Source organism: Corapipo altera, unplaced genomic scaffold (genome assembly GCF_003945725.1).
Source record: "Corapipo altera isolate COAL_440 unplaced genomic scaffold, ASM394572v1 112, whole genome shotgun sequence".
Classification (NCBI taxonomy): domain Eukaryota; kingdom Metazoa; phylum Chordata; class Aves; order Passeriformes; family Pipridae; genus Corapipo; species Corapipo altera.
In genome coordinates, this window is record NW_020884899.1 from 4,411,226 (window position 1) to 4,433,525 (window position 22,300).

Consider the following 22,300-nt stretch of genomic DNA (forward strand, 5'->3'; position numbering starts at 1 on the left):
CCACCCTCTGACCACGCTGCTCTCATCCAGGTATCTCCAGGGACAACTGGCATAAGCGCCGCAAGACCGGGGGCAAGAGGAAGCCCTACCACAAGAAGAGGAAGTATGAGTTGGGGCGACCTCCCGCCAACACTAAGGTGAGTGGTGTGGGGAGGGTGTTTTCAAACTCAGGTTGCTGGTCACGTGCTGTTGGAGGTTTAAATACCTCCTGTTTTGTGAGGGGTTGAGTTTCTGGTGCTGCTTCTTCAAGAGGTGGCACTTTCCCCCGTGCAGATGGAAAGCAGAGATAGGTTTTTGCGATGAGAGGCAATTGGAGTGATGAAACTTTCACCTTAGGCAGATGCATCAGACCGTTCTGGTCGTTTTCTGTGTCTGCCGGTGCTGGGGCTTGTCATAGTTACACTGACCACATTGCCTTGGAGAGACTGGGAATGTTCTGGGCTGCTGTGTGAGCTGTGCAGCGTTCCAGCACCAATGGCACCCTGGTGTTTGTTCCTGGCTGCAGATTGGCCCGCGCCGGATCCACACAGTGAGGGTTCGTGGTGGGAATAAGAAGTACCGAGCCCTTCGGTTGGATGTCGGCAACTTCTCCTGGGGGTCGGAATGTAAGTACACCCTGAACCTGGTGTGTGGAAGGGAGAGCTGTGCTGGTCTTCTGAACTCCTGCGGAGCAGGGGGCTGATGGTGCAAGCATGGATTTGTGGGCTGGCGTTGAGCATCCTGGAGCTTTGCAGTGCTGGCTCTGGAGCAGCATGCATAGTGATGATAACTTTGACCTTATGTGGCCTTGGGGGACTTGGATGTCTGCTAAGTTCACAGTGATGGGAGTGTCATAGTTACACTGAGTGGCATGCTTGTGTTACCTTTTATTGGGGTAGGGGGACTACAGAGGGGCAAAAAGCCTGAGTTCTTCATAAATGCAACTTTTGCTTATTCATGAACACGGTGACTGAACGTTAAATGATTCTGAGGCATCTTGTCATCTGCAAATTTATTTTCTCTCATTGCTTAGATATATTTGAGATGAGCTCCAGCAAGGCCTCCAGTCACGGTTTTTAATTCAGTGCCAGGCAAGCTGGGGGGGCAGTGGATGGGGTGGTGAGCGCGAGGTGGTTTGAAGGGTACGTGTGAGATGCTGTGGGCTGTGCTCTCAGTTGCCTGATCCCTGTAGGTCTGAATTCATGCTCTTCTTTTGAAAGGCTGCACTCGCAAGACCCGAATCATCGACGTGGTGTACAACGCTTCCAACAACGAGCTGGTGCGGACAAAGACCCTGGTGAAGAACTGCATTGTGCTCATCGACAGCACCCCGTACCGGCAGTGGTACGAGGCCCACTATGCTTTGCCCCTGGGACGCAAGAAGGGCGCCAAACTGGTACGTCTGGGACTGTCGTTTTGACTCCCTGCAGAGCAGAGTCTGCCTTGCCAGAGGCATTTCCTCATCCTGAAAGGACAGTGCCTGCTGGAATAGGGTTGGGTACCCGGCAGTGATGGCGTTGGTTATCTGGGCTGTGCTCCCATGGGTCCCCAGCACAAGTCTGGTTCTGTTAGTGAAGCTCTCTCTGAGGCATTGCACCCCTTTGTGCACAAGGACCTGCCTGTCGATCTCTCTGTCTTCTAATGATGATACTCTTGTCCAGTTCTGCTACTGAAGGGACAGCGATGACATTTTATGGTGCTGAGGAAGACTTTGCAGGTCGGGTTCTTGTAGTGGGGAGTGATTGCTTTGGTGAGGAGCTTATGGATTACTAACTGAACTTCAGTGTGTTTTTAAGTGTCTTGAAATTATCCAGAACCATAAATCTGTTAAAGATCCAAACCCCAGACTGCTAGAAGGTGCTTAGACCGCCATGTGTAGCATTCAGGTTTAGGTTGTCTCCTTGCATTAAAAACAAAGCTCTCTCATTTGAGTGCTGCGTGGTGCAGGAGCAGGGAAAGAGCTCATAACCTGTCTGCATGGACCTGAACCAGAGCCAGGTGCTCTCATTATGTGTGCAGAGGGACAGAGGGGTTTTTTGGAGGAGAATTAATTGACCAAGGAAGCCTTTGCAGTTCCATTTGCCTGAGAGCAGCCTTCCCTGGGGTACTGTGCTCTGTTGTCATCAGTGACTCTGGTTAGCAGCACGGCATTTCTTGGTCTCAAAAGTGAAACACAGCACCTGGTTCTTTGAGTTTAAAGTATTTATACCTCAGCCAGGTATGACTTGGGAAACAGTACAGTGCTGAGAATGCAAGGCTCTCCTTCATGTTAGTGAGAGCTACCCGTGCTAGTGTGGAAGGTGCCCATTTGTTTAACTCCTTATTTTGCTTATGGTCGTGTTTTTAGACCCCTGAAGAGGAGGAAATACTGAACAAGAAACGTTCAAAGAAGATCCAGAAAAAATATGATGAGCGAAAGAAGCATGCCAAGATAGCAAATATTCTTGAGGAGCAGTTCCAGCAAGGAAAGCTACTTGGTGAGTCTCTGGCAGCATTAATGTGGGAGGGGGTAAGGGAGTCAGGGCACAAACAGGATGGCAGAGCAAATCTTAATCTTGTTTTGGGATCATTTAAAGTTCAACTCACCGTGATACAAATAACTGCAGTGGAGTGTTCTCCATGTCTGCAGGAGTGTCTTCTGGGTCTTAAATGTAACTTGTTCTTTTGTCTTCTCCGGAGAGACCCCACTCGTGGCAGAGGGGGGAAATCTCCTTCTGGACCTTGAATTACTGCATGTCCCAACCAGGCTCCTGAAGTTGATTATTCCTGGTTGGCCTTTGTGAAAAAAATGGGGTCAAGACTTGCAAAATAAGCAAGTTGTCTGTCAGGAAAATGCCCTGCAGGCATCTGACAGCTTTGATGTTTCAAGCTCTGGCAAATAGTTGAGTGTTCTGAAGTCTTCTGGTGATGAAACCTTTGTCCAGTTCTGCTGCTGAACCTGAGCGATGACAGTTTGGAGATCTGAGGAGGACTTCACTAGGGATCTGCAGCAGGGCGGGTTCCAGAGCACGGTACCTCAGCAGAGGGGCTGAAGCTGGCACATAACCTGCTGACTGGTTACTGATGAGTTGCTCATGCGTGCTGTTGCAGAGGCTGTGCAGTGTCTGTTCATTCCTGTGTGCACTGGGGGGTGAGTTGCTAAACGTTAACTGCATGACTTCTCCTTGCAGCCTGCATTGCCTCCAGACCTGGACAGTGTGGCCGAGCCGATGGCTACGTGTTGGAAGGCAAGGAATTGGAGTTCTACCTGAGGAAGATCAAGGCCAGAAAAGGCAAATGAATAAAAACTGTTTATTCACAGTCAAACTGTGCTGAGAGGATGAATAAAACCAAGAGTTTACTACAGTTAAAGGTTGTGTGCTCATTTATGTGTACAGAGTGGAAAGGGCTTGCGTGGCTCTGCCCGCCAGTAAAATGTGAAAGAAGATGGATCTCTCGTAATCCCTGAGTACTTCAGTGTCTTCAGACAAAACTTGACCCTGTATGCTCTCGACTAAAACATCTCCCTAGTCCTAGGGCAGTGACTCACAGGACCAGGTGGGTGTGGAAAAGAGTTTTCAGACTTGGCTGAAATGGAGGTTGTCCAATACTGGAAACCAGTGGGCAGGAGGAAGGTGGAGTGCCCACCCCCCAACTACAAATTCTGGCTTCCTGGGAGCTCTAACTCCTTCCTCTACTTTCCCCATGGGATGTGCCCCCATCCCCTCGTTTGGGCCAGCAGCCTCTTTTGCTGTTGTGTGGTGTTTTCCTGCCTGGTTGTACAATTGCCTGCAGGATCCAGTATCTTTTGACCAAATTCAGCTGCACTACTCAGTGACCAGCTGGCCTTTCCCTGGCCTCCTTGGTCTCATTCCAGTGCAAGATCAATTCCTTCTAGCAGAAGGGCCAGGCTCACATCATGGTCTGTCCCTTTCGAAAGCTGGATACAAACTCCAGTGTTCTGCCCCGTTGCTTGGGGTAGAATTGGAAAGCTGTGGTGAACAAAAGCTTTTCTGGGTGTTTTGGTCAGGTGATGGCGATTCCTTGGGGCTGCTGTCCTTCAGGAAAGCCAGCACCATGGATCTCTGCAAGTAGTTGGGGAGTGCTTTGTGCAGGTGTTGGAGTGAAGTCAGGAGCCCATCTGAGGGCTGGTCCTGTGCCGTGGGGCAGGCCAGGCTCACACACCTTGTGCCTGCCAGGTGGACACATCACACTGCACCCCATCTCTGTATCTTTACAAAAGCCTTGGTTATCCATAGGATCACTCTGGTGTGAGTCAGCCTGCCTGCAGCCCCCGCCTCGTGATTTTTGGCTGTGAACTGAAGGAGGTGGCTCGTGATCACCCTGCCCCAACCACAGCTGTGGTGTCAGACCCTAGTCTCTAGTGCCTTAAAATGCAACTGTCCCATAAATAGCTTGGGTTTGGGGTTTTTTTGAAGTTTTTTGCTGTAATGCTGTGCCCCGGCTGCTGTGTGTGACAGCAGGAGGTGCTAGTGGGCTCGGATGACCTGGGCAGTGTGGGTTCATCCTGCCCTGTCAGGGAGCTTGAGGATGAGTCTGTGGGACAGATCTAGGGACAGACCAACCACACTGGGGAGTTGCACTTGTTCCCGTGGCCGCAGCAGCACATTGTGGTGTGGTGTGTGTTGGCACCGCCTCGCAGGCTGTGTGTGTGCTCGTGGGCACTGTGTGCCCAGCTTGGTGCCACTGGCTGTGCTTTAGGAGTCCCTGGCAGTGGGACCTGGGCTGGGCGGGATGTTTGCACAAGCACATTCCTTCTCCATAGTAATCCAGCGTAAACTTTCCCTGCTCTCCAGCAACGCCTGCTTTGCAGAGAGGTGGAGTGGAGGCGATAAGGGCACTTGGCAGGGATGCGTCATGGCTGCTTCCTCTGAGCGTGTTTCTTCTCTCTCCTCCACAGAGTACAAACAGCATTCAGGGTGTTTCTGGGGGACTTTGTACAGATGGAGAAACTGAGGCTCACAGATCAAATGCCAGCTTGGTATGAGAGCAGGAGCTGTAATCCTGGCCCCTGATGAGTAGGATTATGGCTCATCAATGCACACAATGCTTACGAAGGTACTGCCGTGAGAAACAGCTGCCAAGGGCAACCGCCCATGGGAATAAAAGCGGCACTTGTGGCCCGCCGGAGGTGTGGCATGGAAACAGGATGGTGGCAGCTGGATCCCAAGGTGGCACAGGCTGTGGGACTTCGTATGGCTTGGCTGTGGGATGCGTGGCTTTTGGTCTGGCCTTGGCACAGCCCCGTGGATGGCACAGGGATTGATCTGCCTGGAAGGGGGCAAACCTGCCATGCGCTGAGCCAGGAAGGGATGGGCAGGGGCTGGGGTTAAGCACAGCTTTAGCCTGGCTAGACTTAGGAGGTGCCAAAGCCTGGGCTAAGGACCTTACCTGCTTCTACAGATAGGTGCAGGGTCTGAATTTTAAAAAGCTACTTTCATAGGATGAGCAGCTGGCAACATAACCCACGTGAGGTCACTTGTCCTGTGTCCTGCTCCTTGCTGTTGAGTGGCTCTCTTAGCTCCATGCAGTATTAACTTTGGGATATTTTCACAGGACATAGTCCAGCCCAGAAAATGACGTTGCACTTTAACACGTTCAGCAGTGACCTGGAGAGGAGGCAGGGCTTGTTTATTGGGGGAATTTGAGAGCTTTAAGGGAAGAGGGGCTTTCAGGAAAGGGAACTTTTCAACTAATATTCTTAGGGGGAAAAACACAAATCTGAGTGCAAGAATCCTACAAGGGCCGGAAACACATTCCTGGATTTTTTTCCTGGCCGTATCACCTGGTCTAATACCTCACAACCATCAGTGGTGTTGGTCCTTGGGCTGTGCCCTTTTTGCCCCAGAAGAATGTGTGGACCCTTTAACAAAATCTAAATTTACCCACTTTTTGGATAAATGTAATGTAATGTCCCTGCTGTCTCACTGAGCATGGTGTACAGCACCATGAAGGCAATAAACCTGTAGAGCAGCTTGTAGATGCTGCTTTTTCAGAGGAAGAGCAGCTTGGAGAAACCTCCAAAGTGGGAGTTGGTGACTTTCAGTGTTTAGGAAATAGTCATCATGGCTCAGCCCTGCACCTTGGTGGAAGAGCCCTTATTACTGGTTGAGGAGAATGAGGGTCCAGCCACCATCCAGGCTGTGGGGCCTGGGGACATAGACTCTCCCATGCCAAGCACTATGGCCCATCAGCAGGATTGCCCTGCCTCTCCCATGCCTGCTGCAGCCACTGCCTGCTCCCTGCCTGCACCCCCCATCCCACCAGTGCCTCTTCCCCATAATTAACCCCACACGGGCCTGTGCAGCTGAGCCCTCTCCATGATGAGCTGGGGCTGTTACAGGCAGGGAACAGGGAACTCCAGGTTGGTCACACTCCTCCCTGCCACTGGTCACAGAGATTTGTGTGGGGGCTGCAGGTGCTGGAGCTGGGGCTGGGCAAGACCCAGTGGGGTGGTTTGGGTTGATACCCTTTGCAGCCGTGGCAGCTGAATTTAGGCTTCATGAGAAGGAGGGGGAAGGACAGGGTATTGCATCACTCCCAGCAGCCTTGGGAATGGGACCCCGGGGTATGTGGGCAGAGGGGGCACCCAGGGTAGGATATTTCTGGAGCACAAGTGAAAAATGCGGCTGTCGCTGCCCAAATCCGAGTCTGAAGCTGTGGGCTGGGCTGCAGCCCCTGGGGACAGCTGCTGGCCCTGCCTGTCCTGCCTCTGCCCCAGGGCAGCTCCTGGTTCCTCCATGTCCCTGGGGGGACTTGGGGACAGCATGAGCCAGGGTACAGTGGTATGCCCTGGCTGTAGTACCTGGCAGGGGGTGATGGAGACATATTAAAAGCTGGTATCAGGACACTTTCCCAGAGCCCAGGAGGAAAAAGGAAAGGAAAAATTCCAGGGGGATATAAAGCAGTGGGAAACATCCATGAGTGACAGGAGACGTGCAGGGAAATTAACCCATCATCATCCCCAGTCCGTGCTGGGGCTGGGACTGAGCTCTGCCCAGGTTCCATGGCTTGTCCCACCATGGGCTGTTGGAAGCCACACCGTGCTCCGCAGGAAACGCCACTTCCTTTGCCGGCCAGAGCGCTGCGTCCTGCCCTGCCCGGCTCCCTCCCTTCCTGCCTGGGCACCAGGCCCAGACAGCTCCAGAGCAGGCAGGCTGCTCTTGGGGCTTCCAGCCTGGAGAATATCCCCCTGGGCAGAGGGAGCAGGGCTCAAGGGTGCCTGCACCCCTCCACAGAGAAGGGCTGGAGCACCCATGGGTGAGACTTGCCAGGGGTACCTGTGCTGGGGGATGATTTACAGCACCCTCAGCCTTTGCCCTGTTCCCAGGAGCTCTAGAAATCCCTGCCCTGTTCAGGAACTGCAGCATTTATAGCAGGCTGACACCTTCCCTAGCTGGGCTGTAAATCCTGGTGCAAGGCAGAGGTTCCGCTGGTCTGCAGCCAGTGCCCAGCTCTGCTCCACCAGGCTGACAAAGCAGCTCCTGGGATGCTGGGTGAGACCCACAATGGAGCATTACCCAGGGCATGGGAGGGGAGATGGGGTATGAGCAAAGCCCACCATCCCTGCACTCCCCACATCCCTATGGTTGGCTTCCCACCTTCCTAAACCATACAGACACAGACATGGAGCCACATTGCTAGGAGTAAAATGATTTATTTTTTATGGAGGGCTGGATCCTACAGGGCTGAGCAGCACGTTGGGCACGGGAGGCTGCAAGGGGCTCTCTCTGGTGCCTCCTGGTGTGTTTGGGCACCTCGAACACCTCACACTCACCTGTGCACAGTCCCTGCACACACTTGTACATAGAGCAGCACACCTGCACTGGCTGTTTCAAATCCCCAAGCCACAGTGGGATGTGGGGCGGGCAGCAGGCAGGGCCATGCCAGACTCCCTCTGCCAAGCCCAGGGCACTCCATGGGCTCTATGTGACAGCCCCTGCAGACCACACAGGCAGGGCCAGCCCTGTTTCATGTCCCCAGACCCTGTTCTTTGTAGGCTGGGGAGTAAAAGGTCCATGCTAGATGCCATCTGGCTTCAGCAAGAGAGGATGGAGGCTCTTGTCAGTGGGTCTGGCACACACAGTACTGTCACCTGCTCCCCAAAACCAGCCCCCACCTCCTCTCCATGTCCTTCCTTGGGCATTGACAACCCACATGTCTCTAGACACCACCAGCCTGAGACAGGGTCCCCAGGGCCTGAAGCACCCTCAGATCCCCTGCCCAGCTGCAGCACATGGCAAGGGATGAGTGCAATGGTAGCGCTGGGGAAGGGATGGGTATTTGGGGGTGCAGCTTTGCAGACAGCCACTATAAGCCATGGCAGGACAGCTCATGCCTCTCCTGCTCCACTGGCTTTTGCTCCTGCCCAGCCCCTGCCATCCTGCTGGTGTGTCCCAGGCACAGCCTGAGTCCTGGCATCAGTGCAGGTCGATGGTCTCATACTCCAGGTTGTCCGAGTCCTCCAGCTCGATGCCAGGTACCAGGTTGTAATAGTTGGTTGACTGACTCATGTAGATCTTCTCCCGGTCGGCAGAGTCCTTCAGGACTTCACTCACACTGACAGTGTCCACCTCTGGCTCGCTGCCCCCCAGCTCCTCTGCCCTTGCTGCCGAGGTGCCCAGCTGCCCTTCACAGGCTGACACCTGGGAACTGCTGGGGGATCCCACCTGAATCTCCACCTCCTCATAGAGGTCTCTCCCACTCTCCAGTGGTTCTGCAAAGGGTTGGAGCAGGACCTGTCTCCCCAGTAGCACCTTTTTCTCAGTCTCAGCGGGAGCAGCAGGCAGCTCATAGGGGTTGTAGTGATGGGGCTCTGCAGACACCGGCACATTGCCCCTGTCTGCTGTGGCCCGGTGGCTCTGGGACCTGTTCTGAAGGTTGTAGTTGGTCTTTTTCTTCTGCCTGTAGAAGCACCAAGTGACGCTGGCGAGGATGAGGAGAGGGGGCAGGCAGATGAAGAGGGCAGTGAGGCCGTGCGAGCGGCACAGCTCATCCTGGGGGATGCTCTGGAGGTCCACGCCGTGGTACCGCTCCGGTGTGTGGCAGATAACATCATCAGCCAGGCTGGACCAACCCGCCAAGTTGGTGAGCAAAGCACAGCTGCAGTCCCAGCTGTTGTTGGAGAGCTGAAGCTGGATCAGAGTCGGCTTCAGGAGGCTGGCGGGAAGGAAGGTCAGGGCATTGAATCCCAGGTAGACCTCCTGGACCTGGGATGATGCTTTCAAGAAGGATCTGGGTAGAACCTGGAGCTGGTTGCTGTCCAGATAAAGAACCCTCAAATTAGGGGCATTTTCCAGAAAGCTTCCAGGGAGACTTTCCAGCAGGTTGTGACTTAAGTGCAAGATCTCCAAGGCAGGGGGGACTCCCTGTGCGTTGCTGATAGCTGTGATACCACAGTGGGAGAGGTAGAGCTCCCGCAGCCCCCGCACCCCCACCAGTGCACCCCAGTCGAGGTGGGTGATGTTGGAGCTGGTGAAGTTGAGGCAGCAGCTCTCGGGGAGTGGAGCCTCCCGGAAAGCTTGGAAGTCCATGGGCTCTGAGCAGTTGCAGATTTGCGATGCTGGGTCGAGGGCAAGGCCGGCAGTGAGCAGGAGGCTGCCCCAGAGGGACACGATCCCCAGCCCGGTGCCTGCGGGGAGAGCAGAGGGGACGGTGACTCCTTGTGCGACCTGCCCTCCCGCTCTCCTTGCTCCAGCCCTCCCGGCGGCTGTGTGTGTGTGTGCGTGTGTGTGTGTCTGAACCCCGCTTTTCCTCCCACCTGGGAAAGGGACCCAGTCCCCACAGATGCTCCCGGAGCCGTTTCCCAGTGCTACCACCCCTCTCCAGCCCGGGGCTGCCTCCCGCCCGACGTCCCGCTGCTCCGGCCGGGTGTCCGCGGGCAGCGAGCGACCCCCGGGGCTGTGCCCGTTCCCCCCGTGCCCTGCCCGTGCCCCCCCCGTGCCCCCGGTGCCCTGCCCGGCCTCACCAGCCGCCGCACGCCCCATCCTCCGGGGCCGCTCCCCGTCCCTCCGCGCTCCCGCCGGGCGCGGCCGCCGGCTCCGCCTCGCCGGGGGCCGAACCCGCCGCCGCCCGCCCCGTCCCGTCCCGGGCCATGGTCTCCCTTCAGCTCACCGTGCTCCGTCCCCTCGCTGGGGTCGCGCCAGCCGTGGACCCTCCAGCCGCACTGTGCAGCGATACCCCCCGAAATGTGTTTGACCCAGGTCCCTTACAGCCAATCCACCCGATGCCACCCCTTCCTCTGCCCTCCCCCACCAATAAACCACTGCCCCCACCCCTTCATCCTTACCCTCTTCATCCCCCAGAAACAACATCCCTTCCCATCTGCCCCCTATCCACCCCTCTCTGGCCCCCCACAAGCCATGTATCCCTCCAGCCCCCTCCGTACTCCATCATCAGCCCCCAAGCTCCTGGAGAGGGGCTGGGTTGGGCTTTGCTGAGTTACTCTTAGGCCTGGCAAGCTCACTATACCAGGAAAAAAAGTGCTGGGTTGTCTCAGGCTTCTTTGGGCCACCCATGCTATCCCAAGGGGTGCTGCAATGTTTGAGAAGTCACCGGGCTTCAAGAGCTTCTTCACTTGATTCCACACCTCACTCATGGCTCAAAACTGGCACCTCAGGTGTTGCTCTCAGCTTGGGGATGCTCCAGCCACCAGTGGGAGAAAAGCAGCTCCCCTTGGCACAGACCGATGTATCCAGCCTGGGTCTCCCTCAGACCCACAAAACCTGGCAGAGGGTGGGTTTCTGGCAGTGGGACCTGCCCCATCCTACTGTGGGCATTGCCTCCTGAGCAGTGGGTTTGTAGTGCTGGCACCTCACACTGTGCAGCAACTACTGCAGCAACAAAGTGTTCCTCCAGGCACCAGGTGTTCCTGCTGGGGGACAGGGATGGGATGGGATGGGATGGGATGGGATGGGAAAGGAAACAGGGCCAGCCAAATCCTGGTTGCTGGGGTGGGATGCAGGAAATGGCCATCTGGGGCCTTGTAGGAAGGGAGGTGCAGGCAGCACACTGGCTTGAAAAGGATGAGAGTTGCCTCCTGGAGGGCCCTGAACACAGCCATACAGCCTAAAGCTGGCACTCATGGGCCTGCTAAGACCCTACTTGGGATAAAGCCTCCCTGGCCCCCCTCCTCCCCCTGCTCCAGGACAGCAGCTGAGACAAGAACCCCACTGAAGGAGATTTGAGGCTCCCTGAGCCTTTCTGGGCCAGTCCTGCCTCCCAGGTGGTACCTTCCAGCATTGGCATTTTGCATGCTACCCCAGATTCAGGTGCTTCCTTAATGCAGATGGATTCCCTAATCAGTGTCCTTTGATATCTCCCTCCAGGCATTTTTGCCCAGATTTGCAACATCCCCTCTGCACATGCCCAAGCAACTCCTGGGGTGCATTTGCCTCTGCAGGTGCTGATGCTGGTTCTTCCTTCCTTGGCTCACCCAAGGAACCAGCCACCCTCTCCATCCTCCTCCTTGGTGGCTGCAGCCCCATGCTTTGTAGGAGCTGTGCTGAGGGATGGGAAAACCCTGCTCCTGAGGGGGTCAGCGCTGTCACCCCAACCCTGGGGAACTTGCCTGCACTCTGGTGCTTGGCTGGTGTTGCTCTTGCAGCCCAGGCACTGTGTGCAGAGCACACAGCAGTGCCATGCAGCCACCCTGGGAAGGCAGCTCTGGTGCAGAAGAGAGTTGGCAGCTCCTGGTGCTGCTGAGCATCACTGAATGCTGTGAAGGTGGGAGGACCTTGTGGGGCACCAAGTATGGAGGACAGAGATCCCACAGCCTCTCTGGGCTCCTCTGATATTTTACCACAGGGGATATTTTACCCTGTGATATTTATGCACAGGGGAAAAAAAAAGTTTCTTAGTATCTCGGTGGAATTTCCCTGAGATAACTTGCATCAGGTGCCTGTCCTGGTTTCGCTGAACACCTCCCGAAAGAGCTGGGATCCCTTTTCCTGTAATTCCACATCTAAACAGCTGCAGGCAGCTGGGAGTTCACACCAGAGCTTCCCTTTCTCCAAGCCCAGCAGGTTAGTGATGTTAAACCACAGTTCCTCCCACCGCCCCACATCAGCAGTGGGAAAACCCCTGGCTGAGATGCTCTGCGTCACTGGAGACCCAGTTGTGGATGGAGAGGGGGCTGTTCCTGGGCTCCATTCCTTTTGGAGAGGAGGTTCCTCAGCCTTGGTAAGACATGGGCTGTGGGGCCATCCACGCCCCCCAACCCCTGCCCAAGGGATCACTCAGAGGCCGTGGGGAGCAGAAGCAGAGATGGCAGCTCTCAGTCCTCGCTGGTCCCTGCTGTGCCTCTGCAGGGGACCCCGGGGCAGCCCCATGTAGGTGGTCATATCACCCTCAGGCAGGTCCCCTGGGGCCTCCCTGCACCCCTGGGTGCTTCCACCCACGTGTTGCCTTCAGATGTTGACTCAGCTCCAGCAGCCCTAAGCTGGGGCCTCCATCGGAAAACCTGTGATGCCACCCACGCCCCAGGGAGCCCCGGGGCCCTGGTGGAAACAGGCAGCTTCCCCCAAGGGCAGCAGCATCCCTGCCTGCTCCTGGACCATGTTTGCTGACAGGTGGTGGGTTTGAACGTGCTTCACCTACAAAAGCTGGAAACCTGAGAATAAACCAGAGAGATATGGGTTGTTTCCTGTCTCTCTGCAGGCGGGTTTGATCAGCTTTTCTGCAGAAAAACACAGGGAGCTAATTCCTCCCCGGTACCCTGGGGTGAAAGGGGATGTGCTTGGAAAAACGGGGCTGTTTTTCAGGGGTGCCCATGCAAAACCCTCAGCATATTCAGGAACACAGTGAGCATCAGTGGCGAGAGCCCTGAGCTGCAGTGAGGGGAAACGGAGGCAACAGAGCAAGGGACGGTCACCCTGTGTGTGGTATGAGCAGGGGAAGGGCAGCAGGATCTGCTTTTGAGGGGCTCTTGCAGTGCTGCTGCTTCAGATTCGTGGGAGCTGTATGTTTGCAGCCATCTCTGCCAGCTCCCACGCCCGTGGGGAGGGAGAAATGCCAAGAATCCTTTCATGACCTGTTTCGAGTGACACAGAGGCGTGTCCCCGTCACGGCCATTAGAGAGCAGCACCGCTCTGGCACCTTGCCCGGCCACCACTGTACACCCAGCACAGCCAGAGCCCCCAGGACAGGGTGCCCAGGCACTGAGGGGCAAGGATGATGGTCCCCAGTGGGACAGTCCTGGACTGGCCACCGTAGGCAGCTGCAGGGGACTGACCTTTCAGGGCTGTTTGAGGGGCACTGAGGCACAGGGCTGGGCTGGAGCAAGGGCAAAGTGTGGACAAGGGTCACATACCCAAGGACAGCCTGGCCAGCGAGCTACCCTGAATCTTCCCTGTGTCCCCACCACCCCACCTGGGGTGGGCTGTGACCCCCTCCTCCCTGGCCCCTGGCACAGAGTGAAAGGCTCTTGAGGGGGTGTCTGCCTGCATCCAGGTTTGTCACAAGAGGGAGCAGGTCAGGGCCCACAGTGAACACATGGGCTTTGAAATCCCACCCTGGCCACAGCCCTTCCACAGGGAGTAGGTGTGGGGTCCTCAGTCCCCAGGGGTTTGTGTGACACAAGCTGCTCGCTCCCGTGAGGGGAAACATCCTGCGAGCAGGTGGGGTGGGTGTGTGTCTGTACTTATAGATGTGCACAGGGAGGGGGCTCTGCGTGTCCTGGGAGAACAGGGGAAGGAGCTGAGGAGGGGGCTCTGTGCGTCTGTGGGGTCTCGGTGTGACTGTAGGGGAACCCTGAGTCAAGGTGGGGGTTGTCTGTCTGTGGATGTCTCTGTATGTAAGAGGGAGGATGCATCTATTGGGAGGACCCTGTGCTGAGGGGTGTCACTGTGTGTGTATGGAGGGGGTGTTACCGTGTGTGTGTATGAGGGGTGTCACTGTGTATAGGGGGTGTGTCACTGTCTGTGTGTATGAGGGGTGTCAATGTGTGTGTGTGTGGGGTGCCACCGTGTGTGTGGGGAGGGGGGTCACTGTGTATAGGGGATGTCACCGTGTGTGTGGGGAGGGGGGTCACTTTGTGTGTACGGGAGGGCGCCTGCGAGGCGGATGCAGCAGGACCCTGGCCGGGCTCCATTGCCCCGGGGCACGGCCTTCAAAGACGCACCAATGGATCCCTGCGGCCCCGCCCCCCTCCCCGGTGCTGCGGCCCCTTTAAGGGCGGGGCGGGGCCGCCCGGGGGCGGGGCTCCGCGGGTGACGTCATTGCTCCCATTGATAAAGGCGGCGGGATTCCCGGGGCGCCAGCGGCGGCGGGGCCACGTGCGCGGGGCCGGCGGAGCCCCCAGGACATCTCCTCATCCCCCGGCGCCCGCCATGGAGTCCGCCGGCCTTTTCCCCCCCTTCTCCGCCGCCTGCCCCCCCGCACGGCCCGCGCCCGCCCCGGCGCCGCCGCCCCGCGCGGCCGAGACCACCCGCATCGTCACCGACCCGATCTCCGGCCGCTCCTACTGCAAGGGCCGCCTGCTGGGAAAGGTACCGGGAACTGGGGGAGAGGAGGGTGAGCCGCCGCGGAGGGCACCGGCCGCCCCGGGTTGAGCTGGGCCGGGAGCCGTCGCCCGGTGCGGGCGCGGGGAGGGGCCGGGGCTGCCGCGCCTGCCCGACCCCCGCCCCGGGTGGCCCGGGGATGATGAACGCAGCCCCCCGGCTGCCGCCCGCCGCCCCCACCCTCCCCGCCTTTCGCGGCGGGCCCGCAGCAGCGCTGGAAGCACTGAATCACCCGGCCTGGCTTCGTGCCTCGCCGGCTATCGGAGCCGCATCGGTTTCGGGGCGCCCCGCGGGGTGTGCGTGGGCCGGCGGGTGCCCCGGTTCCCAGGGGCCGCGCGCGCAACTTTTCTCCTGGCTGCCAGCGGCGTGTGTAGGAGGTGGGTGCCGGTTCCCAGCCCAGCCCGGGCGGGCTCGGCGGCTGAGTGTGCAGATTGCAGGGTGACATCACGGCAGGAAAAACCTGTCTCCATGGGGCTGCCTTTCGGTGGCCTCCGGTCCCCGGGCTTCCTGCCCTGCGCAGGACTTTCCAGGTTGATCCGTCATGTGGAAAGATGCAAAGTCCGGCCATAGTGGGAGGGAGGAAAAATGCCCTGGAGGTTTTACAAGAACTGGGTGAAGAAAATGCCCGGTTGAGAGCATCACAGTTCAGATCTTAGTGGGCGACGAAGCAGGAGGGAGCGTGTGACGCGGGCTGTGCTGCCAGGGAATGGGGGAGGAGGAGGCTTGCAAGCAGGCAGGGGTAAAGAGCTATCTCTCACCCATCCGTAACCAGGTCTTCCCTTGCAGGGTGGGTTTGCACGATGCTATGAAATGACAGACCTCTCCAGCAACAAAACCTATGCTGTGAAGGTCATTCCACACAGCCGGGTGGCAAAACCCCACCAGAGGGAGAAGGTGGGTGCTGTGGGGCTGGTGGGGTGCTGGGTGGGTGGGGGGCAGCAGAGGCCCTGTGCTCACCTGGCACTGCTGCTCTCTTTCAGATCACCAACGAGATCGAGCTGCACCGAGACTTGCACCATAAGCACATTGTCAAGTTCTCCCACTACTTTGAGGACTCGGAGAGCATCTACATCTTCCTGGAGCACTGCAGTAGGAAGGTCAGTGCTGGTGTGGCCTCCTTGTCAAAGGATCCCTTAAACAGCCATAGCTGGTTGGAGCAGGTCTTATCTGAGATGTGTTTGTAGCACTCCCCTGCTCCTAAGCTGTGTGCTCTGTCACAACCTCTGAGCTCACCATAAGCCATGAGATTTTGCACAGCACTGGGCACTCCATCAGCTGCCTGTCCTACTTGGACTGCCTGCTCGTGCTGGGGCCACCATAAATCCAGTGGTTCCCTGGCTTTGCTGAGCAACCTCAGCCTTGTGTGGGGAGTCTGCTGAGGTCATGGCTGTGAAAGAAGGATTATTTGTGAATGTGCACCTTCTGGAAGAACTGGCTTTGACCCTGCCTGCCCCATGCCTAGTCAGCGGGGCTGCTTGTTCTCCCTGCCTGCAATCACAAGCTGCCTTCTCTCCCTCTGCAGTCCCTGGCCCATATCTGGAAAGCCCGCCATACTCTGCTGGAGCCCGAAGTGCGCTATTACCTCAAACAGATCATCTCAGGCTTGAAATATCTTCACCTCAAGGGCATCTTGCACAGAGACCTCAAGCTTGGTGAGTGCTGTGGTTGGGGCACAGTGCTGTGTGGGGAGCAAGCTGTCCCTGAGGGACTTGTGGTGACGCATCACCCTTGACTTGCAGGCAACTTCTTCATCAATGAAAACATGGAGCTGAAAGTGGGGGACTTTGGGCTGGCTGCTTGCCAGGATGTCTCTGACCAGAAGAAAAAGTAAGTTTGAGATTTTCCTATTACAGAGTCCTCTGGGGCTTCACTCTTCTTTCTCCTGTGGCTTCCCAGGAGAGTGGAGGGTTGGGTGGTCCCTCCTGGCCTGAGGAGAGGAAGCCTTAGGCCACCCTTCCTGGAGTGAAGGGAGCTATTCCTGCTCCAGCTGCAGGCAAGGCGAGGGGGCTGGGGGCTTTGTGGCTCTTCGAGGAGTGAGCTTGCAGCCTGCAGCCGTCGGGGAGAACAATGTGTTGACTATTACTATTGTGCCTGCCCGGCTGCCGTGCCGGCTGCACAGGCTGGGACACAAAGGCTCTGTTCCTCCTCGGCTCTGGGACAGCCTCTTCCCAACGGCTCCCCAGGAGCAGCTGCTCCTGACCCCCGGGAGCTGGAGAGGAGGGAGTCTGTATGGGACTCCTTGTAGATAGAGGGGGACTCTGGGCCACAAAGAGCAAAATGGATTGGGGAGGACAGGCTGCAGGCTAAATCCCAGGGCTTGGAGTGGGGGGAGGCTGTCTATGAGGGAATGCAGAGCATGCACTGATCTGGTGCTCTGCCCCACAGGACAATATGTGGGACCCCCAACTACCTGGCCCCAGAAGTGCTGCTGAGGCAGGGCCATGGGCCAGAGTCGGACGTGTGGTCTCTGGGCTGTGTCATGTAAGTCTGTGCTGCTGTGTGGGGAGGGGTCTGGGCATCCTGCCTGGGGTGGGGGCACAGCCAGGCTGTGGGCAGCCCGATGAGGAAGTTTTCTTGTGCTTTGCCTTGTGGCTCCACAGTGGCTGCTGCAAGGCAGGGGGAGGGGAGCGAGTGGCTGGATCCTGCCCGGCCCTGCTTTGGAGCAGGTGCTGCCAGCCATCCTGGGATGCTGCGTGGGGACTGTGCAAGCAGGACCTGCACGGGGCAGGCGTGCTCGTGCCGCACTCGGCTCCAATTCAAAGCAGGCTTGACCGCACCGTGAACCTGATAAACAACGGAAAATCTCTGTGGCTGCTGCTCTGTTTGCTCAGAGAGCTATTGCTGTGCTGCCTCGGCACATCCAGCCCCTTGCCTGGCTGCTGCCTGAAAGCTTCCTGCTCCGTTTCCCCCCCCCCCCCCCCCCCCCCCCCCCCGGGGCGGGGGGGCCGCGCGGATAGCCCCCCCCCTTCCCCCCCCCCCCCCCCCCGGCAGCCACATGGGGATGGGAGCAACAGTGGCAGACGGTACCCTTTGCTTATCAGCCCTCTGTCCTTCCCTGAGGCTCCTTGCCTGTTGCTCTGAGCAGTTGCTAGGAGGAAGTGTGGCCGGATGTGAGCATGGCTGTCCAGGCTGGAAGTGGTGCTCTCAGCCAGGTGTGGCCAACCAAATGCCAATAACTTCCTTGCTTTAAGTGCTGCTGAGTCACAGGCCTGGTGGGGATGTGACAGTGGCATGCATGTCCTCTCCCAGGTACACCCTGCTTTGTGGGAACCCTCCCTTCGAGACCTCTGACCTCAAAGAGACCTACAGGTGCATCAAGCAGGTGGAATACACCCTCCCTGCCTTCCTCTCCCTGCCTGCAAAGCATCTCATCGCTGGCATCCTCAGACGCAACCCCCAGGACCGCCTCACCCTTGAGGAGATTTTGGACCATGAGTTCTTCAAGGTGAGTGTGTGGGGATCTGGCTCAAGGGACCTTTCTCCACGTGGGATGAGGCAGATGAGGCTTTTTGGGCTGTGCAGGGTGCTGTCCTTGGGGCCCAAGTCTCAGTCCTTCAAAGGATGCAGCCACTGTCCTGCCCAAATGCCAGCCAGGGGAACTGAGGGATTTGATGTGTTCCTGCTGCCTCGTTGCTATAGCAGGGGGTTGTTTCCTGTACTGATGCCAGTCATGCTTCCAAGGCTTGACGGAAACACAAGCTGGCTGTCAGGAGGGATGTGAATGACTGCGGTCAGCCAAGGGCAGCTGCTCTGCCTGGAGCATGTGGCCTATGGAAACCAAACCTTTTCCTTGACCTCTCTGCAGGGCTATACGCCTGAGAAGCTCCCTCCCAGCAGCTGCGTGATGGCTCCAGAGCTGAGTCCCCCGAACCCTGCAAAGACTCTGTTTGCTAAAGTCACAAAGACACTCTTTGGGAAGAAGAAACCCAAGGGTGAGTTCATGCACTTGCCATGGAGGCTCTGGGTGTCCCTTCTTCCCAGGGAGGAGTGTGTCTTGTGTCCTGTCTCTGGCAGAGATCTGATGGGTCTCTGTGGACCCCCTGCCTGGGGACAGCACAGGCTGGGCTTACCCAGCCCTTCTCGTGCTGGTGGCCTGGCATGGGTGTGTGCCTGGAGAGCGGATGCTGCGTGGCAACCCATGGGGCAGTTCCTCCTGAAAGCCCTGTGTAGCATGAGAACTGGGAAGTGAAAGTGGGAGGCAGCTGTTTGAGACCATCCTTGCTACCGTGGGCATGGGATCAGATAAGGGAGAGCTGAAATACTGGGAGGGGTGTCCTGAATGTCCCCATCCCCTATGCTCAGCAGTGTGCTCATCGCTTGCTCTCCTCTCAGCCAAGAAGGGCTCTTTGGAGGACAAGGATGACATCTCCAAGCTGGTCACTGGGCTGATGAAGACTTCGATCTGTCGGCAAATGAGCTATAAAACTGTGGAAGGGAATGAGGTGAGAACATCTCCGAGGCCACGCGTGCCCCTCTTTCAGGGAGCAGGCAGGACAGTGGTAAAGCCAGGTCTCTCTGCAGGCCACTCCTGTATCCTGCCGCAGTGCCAGCTCCAGCCCCGTGGAGACAGTGGTGGAGGAGACATCTCACAAGTCTGCGTCCCCCTCCATCCGAGGAACGATGGCCAGCAGCTGTGAGGGTGAGCAACACCTGCCCCGGCCACCCCAGTCTGCTCTGGGTTTCCTGTCCTGCCTGGCTGATAGTGGGGCTGGCTGACTCAGCCTGTCATCTTCTCCCTACAGCCTTTGAAGACTGCATCACTGCCTCTGCCATCATTGAGTCAGCCGTCCGGCTCCTGCGGACCTGCCTCTCCTCCATGCCCCCAGGTAAACTGGTTGGACTGCTCTGGGATGGGATAGGGTGCTGTGTATCCCTTTCCCCCTGGGATGAAGGCATGGCTGCTATTTGGGGTACAAATAACACCTTAAATGGTGCCAGAGCCTGCTGCAAGGGTCTGCTCCCCTCTGGGGGAGGTGAAGTGGGGAGAGACTGGTTGCCTGCTCTGCTCACCTCCTCCTCCTCTCTTCTCCACCAGCGGAGAAAAACCCGGCTTCCCTGGCCCGCCACGAGCACTTTGTCTGGGTGAGCAAGTGGGTGGATTATTCCAACAAGTATGGCTTTGGCTACCAGCTCTCCAACCGCAGCATCGGGGTCCTCTTCAACAATGGCACGCACATGATGCTTTCCCCCAACCGCAGGTGAGCAGTGGGAGTGGGGCTGGTGTCTGTCCCTGGCGAAGCCCCGTGGGTGGGAAGGGGCCATGAGGAAGCTGTGCCAGGGTGGGTTTGGTGCTGGGCGTCCTCAAGGCTCACGGTGTGCTCCCTTCAGGACTGTGCATTACAACCCGACCAACAGCAAACACCTGGTGTTCTCTGTGTCCGCCATCCCCGAGCAGCTGCAGGGACAGATGACTGTCCTGCGCTACTTCGCATCCTACATGGAGCAGCATCTCATGAAGGTGGGTGCTGGGGCCCAGGGCTGGGTGTTGCATCTTGGCTTGACCACACTGCTTGGGCTGGTTGGACTCCCTGCTTGCAGGCTGTGGCCTCAGAGTTGTGTCCTGGGAGTGAGGGCCCCACTGAGGGGATGTCCAGGTTTGGTGGTGTGTGTGCTGGTGGAAGTGCTCCTGTGTATGGGACCAGTGGCTTATGCAGACCCTTCTCTCCAAGGGAGGTGACTTGCCCAGCATAGATGACCTTGGGCAGCCAGCCCTGCTCCTCCTGCAGTGGGTGAAGACTGACCAAGCCTTGCTCATGCTCTTCAGCAATGGCACCCTCCAGGTATGTGTGGGGCACAGTGGAGGCCAGATGGTGTCTCCTGGCTTGTATTGGATCTTGTCTGCCACAGCCCAAATGCAAAATCCACCTGTGAAAACAGCTGTGGGTGCAAGATGCTTCTCCAGTGCCTGGAGATGCTGGTTGCAGCTTCCCCAGCTCCTGGGGGACATGATGCTTCAGCTGGATGCTTCTTTCTGCCCCAGTGCTGGAACCGGCACATTCCTGGCATGGGGCACGGAGCAGGGATGCTCCCAGGCAGGTTGGGGAGGAGGAACGGGTTGAGGCAGGAAGTGTGGTTGCCTCTTGGCTCCCGACATGCTGTGGGAAGCACGGGTTAAACCAAGCCCAACCTGTCTTCTAGGTGAATTTCTATAACGACCACACCAAGGTGATCATTAGCAAGCCTGACCGCTCCTGCCTTGTCACCTACATCAACCGGGAGCGCAACTCCTACACTTACAAGCTGTGCAGTATCCAGGAGTTGGGCTGCTCTCCTGAGCTCCACCACCGTCTCAGATACATCCTCAAGCTCCTCCAAGAATGGGCTGAGGCCTAGCATGGGACCCTGGGGGACCTTCTCTGGACATAGAGGTCTCCCCCCTGCCCTCCCATGGGATGGGAGGTATGTTGTGGTGCTGGCTGCCCAGCTGAGCGTTCTGTATCCTGGTGTTCAGCTGGACTCTGGACTAAGATGTGGATGTGGTTCCAGCAGCAGGTCTGGATATCCTTGCTGCTCCCTGGCTCTGGGCAATCGCTGTCTTTCCATCTCCAGCTCCTGCTCTCGTTGTGCTGATCTTGGTGGAGTGGACTGGGGTGGTACAGGGAGGTGGTGGGGGGTGAGTATCCTGCAGCCAGGTTTGGGGCTGGTTGTGTCTTGTTTGGGGCTGGCAACTGCCTGTGGTGGGAGCTCAGGCTGCCCTGGCCTGCCCAGGGTGATGCACCAGTTGCACAGACCCTCTGCATAGCCTGGAGAGGACTGGCACAGCCTTGACCTCAAGCCTTGGGTGCTGTGGGGTAGAAAAAAACCCTTTCTGGGGTGGACAAGGGGGTGAAGGGTGATGCCTGCCCTGCCAGGGGCTCTGTGGGCTGGTGTGTGCCACTCCACAACTGCTACACTAAGGAGGGTGTTGTGCTGGGCCCAACTGTGTCCTGTCTGTTTCCAAATTGTGAATTGTCTGGTACAACTTGAGGTTTGATTAAAAGGGGGGGGATGGGATCTGAGGACTTTCCTGGAGAAGCCCTCACCTTGTTGGGACCCAGGGTAGTTTCTTATTTCAAGGCAGCCTCTGCCATGTGGGACTATTTATGTATCTTATTTATATGGAATTATTTATTTTCCTGTTGGTCTGTGTGTGTGCAGCTACCCTCTCCCTGACTCACCTCAATAAAAACTTGTTTAAGGGCAAACTGTGTCTGCCTTGTCTGAACCTGGAGTCACAAAAGGCTTCAGCATCATCCTTGCTCTAGGGCTGCTTTTGTCTGCCAGGGATAACCCTTCTTGCCACTGACTGCTGGGGGACAAGGTCAGGGATGCAGGGAGGAAGGGTGCAAGGAGTCCATGTGGTACCTCCACTGCTTTCGGGGGGCTGGCAGGAAGGGCAGAGTTAGCTCTTGCTGTTGCCAGTGGAGCTTCCTCAGCTGCTTCTTGCTGCTGCCAAACTCATTCCCAATTCCCTCTGCACTTGGGCCAACCCATCTGCCCTTCTCATTCTGCTGAGCTGCAGAAGGCAGAGGAGTTATGACTTAGGTGGTGCAGGAGTTGCCTGGGTCCTTGCACTATGACACCTTGTGTGATGGGATAGGAGCTGGGCATGAAGCCAGGAAAGAGCTCTGTGAGCTTGCTTTGAAGGTGATCCTTGTAATCAATCTGCCTGGGAGCAGCTTGTGCTGTGGGAAGCAGCCTGGGCTGCTCCAACAGCCTTGGGCCGTTGCCTGTTTTTTTGGGTTGTGTTTGCTGCCGCTTGGGTCTTTTTGCAAACCACAGTAGTGGGAGCTACAGTGTGGGTGTGAGCTGAGGTTGGAGTGATTATCCCTCTCTTGCTTCAT

At 57.3% G+C, this 22,300-nt stretch overlaps 3 protein-coding genes and 4 non-coding genes across 10 annotated transcripts in view; 6 read left to right on the plus strand and 1 right to left on the minus strand.

The window, feature by feature from the left end:
- Nucleotides 1-3,330, plus strand: part of RPS8 (ribosomal protein S8) — a 7,101-nt gene extending 3,771 nt beyond the window's left edge. The window contains exons 3-7 of the mRNA XM_027648859.1: nucleotides 19-137; nucleotides 506-605; nucleotides 1,200-1,375; nucleotides 2,327-2,456; nucleotides 3,150-3,330. Of these exons, the coding sequence (XP_027504660.1) occupies nucleotides 19-137; nucleotides 506-605; nucleotides 1,200-1,375; nucleotides 2,327-2,456; nucleotides 3,150-3,259 (635 nt within the window). The 3' untranslated portion in view covers nucleotides 3,260-3,330. The remainder of the gene's footprint in view (nucleotides 1-18; nucleotides 138-505; nucleotides 606-1,199; nucleotides 1,376-2,326; nucleotides 2,457-3,149) is intronic.
- Nucleotides 309-412, plus strand: LOC113950048. Its single transcript, XR_003528645.1, has one exon. It is a non-coding gene; the product is annotated as a small nucleolar RNA SNORD46 (small nucleolar RNA).
- LOC113950047 lies at nucleotides 1,615-1,687 on the plus strand. The gene has a single exon (XR_003528644.1). It is a non-coding gene; the product is annotated as a small nucleolar RNA SNORD38 (small nucleolar RNA).
- Nucleotides 2,878-2,949, plus strand: LOC113950046. The gene has a single exon (XR_003528643.1). It is a non-coding gene; the product is annotated as a small nucleolar RNA SNORD38 (small nucleolar RNA).
- Nucleotides 3,331-3,780: 450 nt separating the features above from the next.
- Nucleotides 3,781-3,910, plus strand: LOC113950049. The gene has a single exon (XR_003528646.1). It is a non-coding gene; the product is annotated as a small nucleolar RNA SNORA35 (small nucleolar RNA).
- Nucleotides 3,911-7,620: 3,710 nt separating this feature from the next.
- LOC113949959 (SLIT and NTRK-like protein 6) lies at nucleotides 7,621-10,006 on the minus strand. The gene is made up of 2 exons (XM_027649164.1): nucleotides 9,947-10,006; nucleotides 7,621-9,610 (listed from the first exon to the last, which is right to left on the minus strand). Exons 1-2 carry the CDS (start codon nucleotides 9,963-9,965, stop codon nucleotides 8,400-8,402), a joined length of 1,230 nt encoding a protein of 409 aa, XP_027504965.1. The 5' UTR covers nucleotides 9,966-10,006; the 3' UTR covers nucleotides 7,621-8,399.
- A 4,189-nt stretch (nucleotides 10,007-14,195) lies between these two features.
- Nucleotides 14,196-21,657, plus strand: PLK3 (polo like kinase 3). Of its 4 annotated transcripts, none has more exons than XM_027649160.1 (15): nucleotides 14,196-14,465; nucleotides 15,264-15,371; nucleotides 15,458-15,574; nucleotides 16,000-16,129; nucleotides 16,217-16,304; nucleotides 16,863-16,958; nucleotides 17,727-17,922; nucleotides 18,283-18,409; nucleotides 18,810-18,919; nucleotides 18,999-19,116; nucleotides 19,220-19,303; nucleotides 19,513-19,675; nucleotides 19,806-19,935; nucleotides 20,147-20,257; nucleotides 20,616-21,657. In XM_027649160.1, exons 1-15 carry the CDS (start codon nucleotides 14,307-14,309, stop codon nucleotides 20,808-20,810), a joined length of 1,932 nt encoding a protein of 643 aa, XP_027504961.1. In that variant the 5' UTR covers nucleotides 14,196-14,306; the 3' UTR covers nucleotides 20,811-21,657. The 4 variants fall into 4 exon arrangements, with proteins under 4 accessions (XP_027504961.1, XP_027504963.1, XP_027504964.1 ...); XM_027649162.1 differs by having other exon boundaries at nucleotides 14,436-14,490; XM_027649163.1 differs by lacking the exon at nucleotides 14,196-14,465 and adding an exon at nucleotides 14,983-15,007.
- The last annotated feature ends 643 nt before the right edge of the window (nucleotides 21,658-22,300 follow it).